The 13,963-nt window shown below is 41.1% G+C and overlaps 1 protein-coding gene across 2 annotated transcripts in view; it reads left to right on the top strand.

The window, feature by feature from the left end:
* The window catches only part of CC2D2A (coiled-coil and C2 domain containing 2A), a 162,296-nt gene that overhangs the window by 41,632 nt on the left and 106,701 nt on the right, over nt 1–13,963 (top strand). For both annotated transcript variants that reach the window (XM_073647301.1, XM_073647312.1), the window contains 6 exons: nt 1,055–1,240; nt 2,906–3,059; nt 4,669–4,805; nt 5,797–5,928; nt 9,011–9,220; nt 9,443–9,549. In XM_073647301.1, coding sequence (XP_073503402.1) covers nt 1,055–1,240; nt 2,906–3,059; nt 4,669–4,805; nt 5,797–5,928; nt 9,011–9,220; nt 9,443–9,549 — 926 coding nt within the window. The remainder of the gene's footprint in view (nt 1–1,054; nt 1,241–2,905; nt 3,060–4,668; nt 4,806–5,796; nt 5,929–9,010; nt 9,221–9,442; nt 9,550–13,963) is intronic.

Genomic DNA, 13,963 nt, shown 5'->3' with positions numbered 1-13,963 from the left:
AAGGCAAATCCTGTAAATAAAGTGATGGGTGAAGTCTCATAACTCTGGACAAAATTATTAAAAAAATAAATAAAAGTTAATTACCCATTAAAGGGAATCTGTCAGCAGGATTTTATACCCCAAACTATTTGTATGTGCTTGTAGCTCTTTCACAGACAAGTCCAACAATACCTTTACATGGCCAGTCTATTCCTCCATTTTTTAGGAAATTAGTGATTAAAATAATATGCAATATTGAGGTAGAGTTAATGCACTTTTGTACACCATGGTATAATTTCCACACTTTCATATTACTTCCATTTTTTGCAGTTTTTTCAAATTTTTCTGTATTTATTTATTTTTTGTCAAACTTTTGAGCAATGTAGCCTCGCTAGACCTGAAATATCGAGTGCCTACCTCAATATTTTAAGATGTTCATGAGATTGTGTACTGGCCCTGGCTGAAGCATTTAGAGTATGATCATCATAAATAATCAAAAACTGGAAGCCATTTTCCAGAGTGACTCTAACAGACTCTAAAGGGCTCTGAATGGTTATAGCATGGATGTCATCATCAATGTCACCAAGTACTAATGAGAGCCCGCCATATACTGACTTAATATAACAAGCACAGCTTTCTGTGGCTGAATTTCTACATGGTGATGAGTGCAAATCTCATTGTTCTCTAATATGAATTAGATTATGAAAACCTTATGTTGTCAGGTTGACGAGGGAGTTTTCGCCATAATTTATCATGGCAGGAGATAAATGTTGATCGCCCATATATGTCTTTTGTGGGCACTGTCTGATGCCTACAGAGAGAAAAAAAGGGCCAGAGCATTGCACCGCCTGGCTTAGGACCAGTTATGTTTCGGAAAGTAGTAAAAGAGGGGCAGCTCATCGCTAAATAAGAGAGAAGAGTATAATAGAGAGCAGGGGATTGATAGATTAAGGAGGTGGAGTTTACTGCAGTCCCTCATAGGTGGGACCAGCTGGCCAGAGTCAGAGCCATTGAACAAATGGATTTGGCCAAATCAGATTTTCAGTACTCCAGTTATGTTTTTTTTTTTTTTCAGGCCTCCGACGGATTTCCTACTGCTGAAGAATCCTTCAACTTCTTTACTTTAGACTTTCATCCAGAACCAGAAGAACACAATGAGCAGGACAAAAAGAAATCAGAAGAACCCCTCAGAAAAGAGGACACTGGGGACTCTAATTCAAGAGTTGAACAAGACCAAGCAGAGGAGGGGGAAGAAGGAATGGTGGGTTCATAGGATGATAACCCATTGTATAAATTCAACGCATCATAAAAATGTATTAATATTTATCGCACGACGGATTGGTTATTTTGGAAGGCTCACGGGTTCCTCTGCCAAGGAATAGTGTTGTAATAGCTAATAGGGTATATGGTCAATGGACCCTCTACACCCCTCTATTGTTATACTATTGGATGTATAAAAACCATAATCCTATATGTCAGCCTATTTTTTCACAGCAGACGGCAGCTTTGTTTTATTTTCTATGAGAGAACAAACTTGTTACCTATACTTACAGAACGGTAGAGACTTCTATGATCTGGTTAAAAAAAAGATCTTCTATTTCAAGTCCTCTTTAGCTGTCAACCTGTTGAAAAAATATTTTAAATTCTGTATGTTTTTGGGAGACGACCACTGCTGCCTTAATTACAGATTCTCCTTTAAAGTTGTCAGTCTCCCATTTCTAGAGTCTAGGATGACATGTCTACCAAGCTAGTCAAGCCGACACTGAGCTTGAATCCATGCGGGAAAAATATTATCAATAGCAACTATTGAAATGTGCGTTTTTCTAACAAGATTGGAGCTTACTAGTGGCTGTATATTGCTCCCAGTTTTTGTTGGTTAATTGTAAACTATCATACGACAAAAGATAATTAGAGATTATCTTTGAATATGTGGGGTCAATGAACCCAATTATGGCTTTATTATCAAACTTTTCAACTTCATTCCTTGATCTCTTATGAGCACATGTTCTCTCTCTTTTGTCCCCTGATTTAAGCCTGTGTCGTCCCCCTCCTCTCCCTGCTGACTACTACTATGGGTGCTTCCTCCTCCTTCCTGCAAGTATCGCTAACCCTGTGCCCACTCTAAGCGGAAGGAGAGGTAGAACAGAGACAACAAGCTCTAATTAAAGCACATAAGTTATGTCACTCCTTATCCATCTATGTTAGAATTAACAGGACACTTGGCTATGTGAAGGTGTTGCACAGATTTTACAGAAAATAATTGTAGGACATTTTTAATGAAGGCTATTTAGAAAATTGCATGAACTTGTATTTCGGAAGCATATGAATAAGTTGTCCATTACCTTTTAATGCGTTTTTCAAATATAGGCAACTGCTTTTCATTTACCTTTTCAAGAAATATTAGGAGATAAAGGGGGTTCTGCTCGGAATAATCTTATATTGCTGAGCCTTGCCACCCAATGGTCAAAATTCTGAAGGACCGCTAAAAGCCACTAGATCAATTAATATGGTATTTTAATGTGTTCCAATAATATTAGGATCAAGTACTCTAAACCCGCAGGTTTTGGGGCAGATAGTCCCCTAATGTCTGCTAAGTAGCTGCCAAATTCTTTTTTCTGTTTTCGAGATGAGCCACTGGTGGTGATTGCAGGGACAATTTGCTTATCTCTGAGGCAGCCATGAATTTAAAATTAGTTTTGCTTAAACCCTTTGTACAGTTAGACCTTATTAGCAATTAGTGATTTAATTTTCCAGAAGATACGATCATTTAAGTAATGAAAAGAGTATGAAATGTATAAATATGTAATAGTGCATCAACAGAATAATGCAATTATGTGCTAGGTAGATAATTTCTCTTCTGTTGCTGACCTCCTTAAATTTAAATCAGAAGTTCTTTTATGGTATTGACAAGGTGACATTGTTACAGGGAGAAGAGGAGTCTTTGGTTCCTGAAGATGACCTGTTTCTCATTGACCAGACGGCACGTGACTTCATAGAGCTGACGGCTGCTGAATATGAAGGATATCACAGCCGGTTGCAGAAAGAACGAGACATTTTTTTCTCCCCAAGCTTTCGACAAGGTGACAAGCCCACTTACAATATATATATATAACAAGATGTTTTTCATTTAAAATAGAAGCTGCTGTAAGTCTATACAAAGGGATGAACTCATTTTCCCCATTAGGGAAATCTGAGTTAATGGAAAAAAACCTTATTTAGAACATCTGTGACTTAGATGGAGCCGAGAGTGTCTCTCGAGGACCCAGTATTTTGGTGCATCACACTGACAGGTGACAGCCAAATTATTTCAATGACCATTACATGTATATGTAATGCTCAATTCATGTAGGATGGTGCTGCGGGGAAATAAAAATCTTGCTGCAAGCTACCCACAGATTTCAGCTAATTTCAGAGGTCCTAATCTGTGACCGGTTTATTTTCAGTGGTCCATCCTAACAAGAAAAGACTCATCTAAATATGGTTAAATAGTAGTGAAACACACAATACCGCTCAAAGATCTGGACACGACTGTTCATGCAATAGTTTTCCTAGTTCTGATTGGAATGTGCACATTGTAAATTCAGACTGAAGGCAGCAAATGCACATGGAACACACGTGGAAATAAGGAGCATAGAAACACCTAGGAAACAAACCACAATATGTTTAAACCTTAGATTCCTTAAAGTGCCCCTCCTTTTACTGTGATGAAAGCTTTACACCCCCTTGGCATTCTCTCAAGCAGCTTCATCAGGTCAATACCTGGAATATACGTTTTGCCAAGTTTAAAATTTCCAAATTTAACATCTAGACAATGAACTCCATTACATAGTCCAGATTATCTTGAGAATTAATACTCCTTAACATTCAAGGTAAGAATATAGCAGCATTGACTCTTTTTAAAGAGATTGGCTGTCTATGAAGTTTTATTGGAAATGCTCCATGGAAGAATATTATGCAAATCAACTCTTCTCCATAATGAAAAAAAACCTCTCCCTTTGGAAGTAGCTACCCTAAAAGTCAATGACTGACCCTTTACCAAGCGTTGCAATATGTATAAGGCCAAGCCAGAAAGCCATCTACAGAAAGCTTGGTACCCGTTCATTGATCCATCTGGGTTTACGTCCGGACCTCTAGCAAAACGGAATTTGGATGTATGCGTTGACGGGGCCATAGACTATAAATGGTGTCGACAGAGCCAACGGGTGCGCTGTCATGCATCGTTTTCGGCGTCTACGCCTACTGGAGGCAAACACTCCGAAGTAGTAGACTGTGTCTGGGTGTCCATCTCCAGTAGGCGTACACGTTGGCACCGTTATAATGTTTGGCCCCACCGGTGCATACACCTGAATCCCGTTTTGACATAGGTTCGGATTTAAACCCCGATGGGACCAACAAACGGGTTTCCCTAACGCATTGTCAAAGCGCCCTTAACCTTCACTTGTCTTGGTAAATATCCCTAGTCATATTGTAAAGCTTGTTTAAAGGGTTAAACCTTGATTTTTACTTTTTTTTTTTTTTTTATTTGGAGAGTAAAGGTAGCACTAGCGGGATAGTTTTTCTTTCTTTATCAGAAAGAGCTAATTTGCAAGAAAATACCAGTAGACTCCTGACTGCTTTTAGCATGTGACTAAAAGGTTGCCTATGAGGGAACTCCACATTTAATTTTGATTTTTCTACTTTTGAATTCAGTGCCACCCAGCCAGAAGGTCCCCGAGAATATGCAGCCAAGGTATCTGGAAGATGAGGGTTTATACATTGGCGAGAGGCCAAAAGTATCCCGAACTAACCAAAACCTCCTGGAGAATCGGATATTACAACAGGATGAGGTATTAACACGGTGATATTGGCTGGTATTTTTATGGGTTTACATTTAAAGAGCAGCTTCATGTTCTTATTAAAATTTTCAAAAATTTGGTACGAAAATGACTATGTTTATGCCTGCATCTTAACTAAAAGCGCCAATAAATACCAATTTTGCCTGTCAGACTCCAAGGCTACAATTTTTATAGTAATCTGAAGCCTGGATCGTTTCTATAGCTGCTACCAGCAGTAATGTGACGTCCCAACACCTCCATCCATATATCTCTGGAAAAGAGATGGCAAACGTTTGTCTTGCTCATCAGAGGAGAATGGAGATTTGGGAAGCATTCTAGGAAATGTAGGGTTTAATGCAACCTAAATTACTTTTCACACTTGCCTAATTGATGGGTCCTTGTCTTAGGACAGCCACATGGCCTTTATACTTTCCGAGAACTTGATCTCATCTGATGGTTAATGTGATAGACAATCTTCAAATGTTTTCATATAAAAATGATGTATCATCCCTGAAAAATCACTCATGTGCCGTCCACTGGGTGACTCCCTTCTGTTTAACTTCTGGTCCGCTGCCTGTTGTCAAGTGTAATCTGTCAGCAGCAGAGACACCAAGTCAGATTACAGGAAGGCTTTGTCTTTGCTCCTGCTCTACTTTCTGTCAAACTGCACACAGGCATAATTGGGAGGCACACTTTTGGTTCAGTGCAGCCAATACAGTCTCAGGAGCAATGCATGATGAAAGGAAAAGGAAAGTAAGTTCCAGCACCTGTAGTGCTGGCGAAAGTATGATCAAGAGAAATTTTCACCATTTAAAGAAATAGTTAAAGACTGGAGAATGGGGCCAGTTCCTAGGCTGGTATGTGCTCCAAAAGCCATTTTAACTTTGTGGGGGATAAGGGCAACACGACTCTGCTTTTCTGTAGGTACAATTTATTGTATGAAGTAGACTTAGTGTTTAGACTCTCACCTATTTTTTTTTTCTTTTGCTGAGCATTATTTTAGGGAAAGAATTGGTTTGGGGACGATGGAAACATTTTAGCTTTGCCTAATCCAATAAAAGCCTCTCCCACGAGACCTCCAATATTCTCTCTGCATGAAGGGATAGACCAAGCCTTGGAGACCATATACATAAAGGTACTCAGTGTGTATGAAATACGTAAGGAGATTGATTTATGGCACGTGCAAGCATTCTGATCATATTATCTACTCCCTGCGGATGCATTTCTGCCGCTCCTCATCCGGTGTAATTGATCTGCCCTTCTCTGTCTTACATTGTCTGTTTCCCTGTGGAGCACGGTGTTCATACGGGTAATTAGAGCTCATTGTTTTTATTCTGATTATATTACAGAATATGACTTTGCACTGACTTTTAGGATTTTGTAGATTTTAGATTGTCATTTCTCTTTTCTATTTTCATCATAGACCACATTGTAAGCTATGTACTGCGCAGAGGTAGAAGAGTAATATAGATGGCACATAATAGGTGATGCTTTTATAATAGATTTTGCATTGGGACACAAGAATGTCAGGTTAGTTTTTTCTCTCACCCAGCCAAATCAGATCTCATACTTTGCACTGATGAGGGGCAACATCCCAAAACACCGTGTCTGCAAATTGAGATTCTGGTTTGTCTTTTACCCCAAGTCATATTGCAAGGCTCGTTAAAAAGCCGATATTGACTTTTAGGATTACTAGAGCTAGTCTTCTTCCTCTCTAAAGAGACAATTTGCATATTTAATTTCCCAGAGGAGCATGCATGGCTTATAATTCTTCTCACTCTAGCATGCCAGGCTTCGCTTGTCACTCTCCACAAGGAGAAACGTTCCCCCTTAGACCCAAGGTTGGGTTTCTGTATGAAATAATATGCCAAGTGGTGTCCTTGTCATCTCCTTACATGTCCCAAATAATAGCGGTTTGAGATTAGAGCTATTTTTTAGATAATGATGATTTGGGTTTTTATGATTACAACCCATCATGTTAATGTTCCAATATTTTAGACTTTTGCCTACATTAACTATTTTGACCTTAAAGTTGAAAATTACTCAAAATTTATTTTTAAGGACTGCGACTATTTCTCTACAATTTGGAGTCTACATTGCATTGTATGTGGGGTTTTGTTTCCTATATTTTGTGTATACATTGAGAAATGCTCACTATCCATACCCTAAACATGTTCTAAGGCTGTTAAGGGCTCTGCATAAGCCAAGAGTGTCCAGATTCAGGTGCATTTTTCTTTTCAGTGTATTGAAAATAGCCAATTACACTTTATTACAGAGGTCTAGTGTACTGAGCAAATTGATTCTCAACTAATTAATTTCGCCCCAAACTTTCCCCAAAAATTCAGATTCTAACAAGTTCAAAATTTATGAGATTCGATTTGAATGAATCTAGCAAACCGGTCGACTAGCAAGCTACCATTTTTTTTGGATTCTCAGGGCTGGTAAGGGGCTGAAAACACTAAACTATTGTACTCCCCTCTCCTCGGCCCTCCCCATACTTTTCCTGCTGCCACTGACCAGTCCTCTGATTCCTCTTTGGCCTTCTTCTCATTCCTGGTTTACTGGGAGGTGCCACCACTGACAAGGCTCCACGTGGTCACTTGGGATCCAACAAATGTCATTGACATGATTGATGTGCCTCACATTCCACGTAAGGCTCGATGCTCATCATTAACGTCATTGATATATGTTGAACCGCGTGGGACCTTGTCAACATCAGTGACAGACAAGACCGGAAAGTAGAAGGCAGCTGAAGAGGAGATGATCAGAGGAATGGGCAGCAGTGGGACAGATATGGGGAGGTCCGAGGAGTATAATAGTTTATTGTTCTATTTTAAACTCTCCCAGTAGATTCACTTTACACCAAATTTATTCATTTTCAATGGAATCCTTCCCACCATACTCTCTGAATTGAGTGAATCAGCCTGGATTGAATGTCGGGAGATTCATTAAACTCCTAGGAGTCAACAGATGTAATTTGCCCCTATATGTCTCACATATGTGTAAGTGGAGTTGACAATACTCCTGAAAAACCCTGGTGCTGTCTGTCATTGGTGCAAGAAAGCTGCCATCTACCGCTCAGATGGGGCCTTGTGGAATTAACTGGAAGAGGAAGAGTTGCAGGGAGGACAAGTTTGGATGTGACACCTAGTCAGGTGCCATTGATGATGGATTTCCTCAAGATAAAAGGTCTGTGTGCCAATGCGAAGTGGGTTTTGGCACCAGTAGGTGGAGTGGACCAGACGTGTGCAGAAGAAGACGCTGCAACCAGGGTGACAAGCCGCATCAAGGAGCGTACGACAGTGAGCTGTGGCACGATCAGAGACTGGACCCAAGCTTAACAAGACCCAGGGCACAGACTACACTGGTCAAGGCACGAATCCCAGACCTGCTGCGGTTAAGATCCGGAGCCCAGATGACGCTCACCAGGAGCCAGAGCCCAGCCCTCATCTCCTCGGACCTGGGAGACGCCCGTCAATGGTCAAGCACCGAACATCCGTGAGGAGACCCCAGCTGAGAGAGGACGAATGTGGTGGTGGACGGATGACGCACCACACTGACGTACGGTACACGGTTTGGCCTGGGCTAGGACAGTAGACAGGATAGGGGTCAACTGAAGTGATGGAGGCCCAACATGCTTTGATAGACTTTGTCAGAAGGACTTGCGGCCTTGAAGGAAGAGCCGGAGACCCCTACTAAGGCCATTGCCATAGGAGGAGTCAGCACAGTGGTTCTCACGTGAATGGGTGTGTCACCCCTGTTGGAGGGATATAAGTATAATCCCGGAGAGATGTCCCTAACATGTAAAGTGAACTCTGAGACTCCTCACACATACTGTACTGTAGGATTTAATTCTGAATATTCTGTTTCATACTGTTTAACTGTTTTCATAAATGCTGCAAACTTCAACCATATCGGAGAAAATAAATTGTTCATTGACTGTTCCTGCCTTGTGTCCATCTGCATGTTGTATCCAACCACCTGCATTACATATGCAAGCGTTGAGGCCATACATTTACAATTGTTTACAGAATGTTATAAAGATTATGCAGGTAAACAATATTTTGTCAGATATATGCTGGCTCCCACCAGCAAAAATAGAATTGCCTACATGAAGACTAAAAAGTGTCAAAATCCCACTGTGCTCTACTATAAGGCGTGTGTATCCTTCTGCATGGTGGACATTAAATCCTTCTCATTCTGTGTTTTATTCAAAGGCAGTCCCTTCCAAGAAATCACGTCAGTACATGGTGGAGTCTGGAGGACTTCAAGGAGAATTTCAGTTGGACATTGATATTTCTGGGATTGTTTTTACCCATCACCCACTTTTTAGTAGAGAACATGTCCTGGCATCCAGGTTGTCCCAGCTTTATGATCAGTATCTGGGAAGGAAGCAGAAGAACCTTTCCAACCTCCTGTCAGACAAGGTATGTGGTTAGGTGTCATCTGAAGTGGTCGCTGCTTTACCAATGTGTGTAAGATATTAAAATAATGAATTTTGTTGTTCAGGGGCCCAAAAGCAAAGATTGTGCATATATGTACTAAACATAATGGTTGGACGTCTTGAGGCCTTTGTAACATATTCACACATTTCTGAATGGTTGTTCCTTTTTTTTTTTTAACTCTTTCTCTCTATTGTTGTGATAAAGTTACACGCACTGAGGAATGCAGTACGGAACATTTCCACTGGAGGCGCTGCCCACATCTCCAGCACCGTGGCTGAACATAGTATCTCTGAATATAAAGTGGAAATCAGGTGAGCTGGCTAACATGAAGATATAACATTATATCTATAAGGGGTTGGTCACTTTTTCAAATGTGTTTGCTAATATGTAAGTATTCGAGGTTCTCTTCCTGTACTTGTTAGTTCAACCTTCCTCACAGACTGCACAGCTCTGCTGTTCTTCATGACTCCTGCTTGAGGAGCGAGTGAGGAGAACTGTCCATCAGCCTCTCCTTCAATGGGAAAACACTTCATATGGAAAGACTGTTTTTCGATTGGGAACTGTGCAGTCTGTGACGAAGGACGAGAACCTGTAATATTTACATAATAGTAAGTTCCGTAAAATCATGTCTCCAACACATCTGTTAAGCTAAAGATAAAGTGGACAACCCCTTTAAATTGGTTTGAGTCGTTTACAGTTTTTATTATTCTATATGGTGAAAAATCTATTGCATGCGACTTGGGCTGGCCATATGCTTTAGATGTATATCAACCCAACCCACCAATTTCAGCGAGACTGGCCAACCATCTAATGTGCTAACCAGTGGCATACCACCAATGACGAAAGGTCACATTATTGATTTCAGCGAGACCGGCCAACCATCTAATGTGTTAGCCAGTGGCATACCGCCAATGACTAAAGGTCATATTATTGATTTCAGCGAGACTGGCCAACCATCAAATGTGCTAACCAGTGGCATACCTCCAATGACGAAAGGTCACATTATTGATTTCAGCTAGACCGACCAACCATCTAATGTGCTAATCAGTGGTATACCGCCGATGGCAAAATGTCACTTTATTGTTATATGGCCCGTGAGCTGGGAGGAGCCAAATTGCGCTGCCCCTTGCCTGGCATCTGCCTACTTCTCCCGAATCCACTATATATGTAACGCTGATGCCAGGAGGTTCTGTATGGAACGGGCTCACATCTTGAGCCTGCTCCATACCCAACGGGTGTTTTACACAGCAGACAACTGCTACGATTGGAGGTATCTCTGATCAAAGCAATTCACGTCTTTGATGGTGAACAGTGAACATTTAATATAAGTGGTTAGCTGAGGAGTGGACCTTCTGTCACCTCCACTGGGTCCCTGTGACAGAATGGCTTGAGAATAATTGATTGTTTAATGGCAGCTACGGACCTTTGCAATGGGTCCCCAGGATTTCTGTATACTCCCCTATTTCTGACTATTCCCCTGGTGCCAATATGGAAGGAGATAACGATCGGGCAGTATCATCTCCATAATTCCTTGCTCTTTTGGTTCTTGAGGAGATAAGTCAATGATAGAGGTGTCTGGTATCGGCTGCTCTCCTCTTCTTACTGGCTCAGCTGTGAAAAGCGTTCTTATATATGAGTGATAAAAAAGTTGTGGGCTGAAGAAAGCTCCAGCAGACAGCTGTATAATGAGCATGGTCAGTCAAATTTCAGAACATGTCTGACTTTTCTGTCCCATGAAAACATTGCCCTAGCTCCGGCCTTGGAGGATCTCCTATTGAGTGTTAATAGCATCTGCCTTCCATAGAGTGTGGCCACGACCACAGAAGTGGTTCCACATGGCAACACTTTTTCCTCGCAAGACACATTACCTCATAGAAAGTATGCTTCGAGAATGTTGGGGACATATTGAGGAGCAATGGTTTCACTTATGTGCGGATTCACTGCTCTTCTAATAAATTAGAGAAGTCTAATTGGAATCAGACCATTGTACATAAATTGTGACCATAATGAAAATCACGTTCCTTCTCGTATTGTTTTGCTTATCTTGTATTATTACTTTTGTCACTGACTATAAATCACTTTGCCAGCCAGAGAGGTGAGAAGTTTTTTTTTTTTTGCAAGAGCAAAAAAAAATTTTGTACAAAAATTATTAAAAAATGTAATTAAAATGTGTCTGAATAAATAATGTAATAAAAGGATATTAGAATTGAAAAGTAGAAGTGACATCATGGGGAAAAAATGCTTTTAATTTAAAAAACAAAACAAAAAAAAAAACACTAGCTTGTCCCGTTAAAAACAAAACCTCAAAACAGCTATCTAAAAATCAAGTAAAAAAATAAATAAATTGAGGGTTAAGAGGTTTTCTTCTTTGGACGTTTGTGTTTTTGTTAGAGGTAAATCATCTAGAATATCAATAAATGTTAAATTTCTTTTCAGCACCTCCGCAGGGCTAAGAAAGTATTGCAATATTCTCATTGAAACCAGCACGTTGTGAATGCCTGTTCCTCCAAAGCAAAAAGGGCTTTTCAACAACCTGTTTTTCTTGCGTTTTGATTCTAAAGGAGAAAAAAAAATGTGGGAAATTTTGCCTAACTAGAAAATGTTACAGAAGCCATGACTATAGTCAGAGCAGATAATATATACAGGTGCTTCTCACAAAATTAGAATATCATTAAAAAGTTAATTTATTTCAGTTCTTCAATACAAAAAGTGAAACTCGCATATTATAGGTAGTGTTGAGCGAACATGCTCGACACTGCTCGGTACTCGCCCGAGCATCATGCTACTCGGGATGTTCGGCGAGCACCGAGCATTTCCGGGTTACTCAGGCGGGAGCTCAGGTCTCCGCCCTGCATGTTTGGCGCTCTTTGCAGAGCCAATGAACATGCAGGGATTGCCAGCCAGTCACTGTAATGCCGCAGCCATGTTGGTTGTGGGCATTACAGTGATTGGCTGGCCACACAGCGTCACCTCGAGTATTTAAAACCGGGCGCCGCCATCTTGGACACAGTCGCTCCGGATCAGACAGTGTAGGGACAGCTTCTGATTTAGGGAGAAATATAAACTGCGAAATAGTTAGTGTAGGGTCTGTAAAGGCTGCCAGATCAAACAAACAGTCCTTCTCAGGACTAATATCCATCCCAGATATCAGGCAGGCAGGCTGTATAGGAGACGCAGTGGTTATACCAGCAAACGCTGTATTACAGTCCTGTGTGCTGCTCCTGTTGCTGAAATTGCTGGACTTAGCTCCAGGTCTCAGGGGACAGGAAAAATCCTTTTTTTTTTCATCTAAATCCTCTTTTTTTTTCCTCCCTCACACTGTACAAATACCCGTCTTATTAACCTTTTGATTCCCCCCCCCCCCAAAAAAAAAAAGCGTGTCTCTGATTTTTCAGACTCAAATATATCTGTTGAAAATAGTCATGTGTATGCTAGAGAAACAGAAGTGTTGTTTTGCACTTCCACGGTTCAAACCTCTGTATTACCCACTTTTGGGCCATTTGGTGTCTAAAAAAACACAGTTTGAGTGTGTCGCTCACTGTTCAGCCGCAAATATATCTATTTAAAAAAGTCTGGTATACCCCAGTAAACAATAACTGTGGTTTTGCCATCCCATGGTAAAAAATCTCTATTATTCAGGTTTTGGTATATTTTCCGTAAAGAAAAACAGTAGTGTCTCCTGACTGTTGTGACACAAAAATATATCTGTTGAAAATAGTCTGGTGTAGACCCGACAAATCCCAGTGTGGTTTTGCAGTTCAACGGGTCAAATCTCTGTACTATCCAGTTTTGGGCCTTTGGTATCTAAAAAAACACAGTTTGAGTGTGTCGCTCACTGTTCAGCCGCAGTTATATCTATTTAAAAAAGTCTGGTATACCCCAGTAAACAATAACTGTGGTTTTGCCATCCCACGGTAAAAAATCTCTATTATTCAGGTTTTGGTATTTTTTACATAAAGAAAAACCGTAATAGTTTCTCCCTGATTGTTCAGATTGTTTAAAAGAGTCGGGTGTAGGCCAGAGAAATAGAACTGTGGTTTTCCTCTTCCACGGTTCTAATCTACTTTTTATTACCCTTTTTCCATTGATAGTGCAAGTGTAAGCTATTTTACTTCCTTTACAATGGGCAAGGCGCATGGCAAGGGATGTGGAAGTGGACGTTCTGGTGATGGTTCATGCAGAGGACGGGGCCGTGACCAAGGTGAAAATGTGCCACAACCAACAGCCACATGTTCTCGCTCCCACTTCTTGACCGAATTACTAGGGAAGCACAGAACAGCACCAGTATTGAGAACTGATCAGTGTGAACAGGTTATTAATTGGATAGCAGATAATACTTCCAGTTACCTGGGCACCACCACCTCCGGTCTGTCTTCCACACGGTCAACTCTTAGTAGCCGTGAGTCTCGACCGCATACTCCTCCTCACCCTGATGCTCCTTCCTCCCACCATGCCGAGTGTCGTCAGACAGCAACTGATCCCACACTTGGACACTCTGAAGAGCTGTTCACTGGTCCATTTCCAGATTTGTGCCCCTCGCCTGATACGCTTGAAGTGGTGAAAGAGGAGATCCCATGTAGCGATGGCCAAATATTTGATCAGCCACGGCCACAGGAAGTCGACGCTGGCAATTTGTCACAAGAGGTGGACGATGACGAGACACAATTGCCAGCAAGTGAGGAGGAGCATCGTGGTGCGCAAGTGGAAGAGGAGGAGGTGGTGGAT

This window comes from Phyllobates terribilis, unplaced genomic scaffold, assembly GCF_046119375.1.
Source record: "Phyllobates terribilis strain yellow unplaced genomic scaffold, ASM4611937v1 Scaffold_1__5_contigs__length_1240528914, whole genome shotgun sequence".
In the NCBI taxonomy this organism is placed as follows: domain Eukaryota; kingdom Metazoa; phylum Chordata; class Amphibia; order Anura; family Dendrobatidae; genus Phyllobates; species Phyllobates terribilis.
Note: the sequence above shows the minus strand (reverse complement) of the source record. Positions and strands in the feature narration are given on the sequence as shown.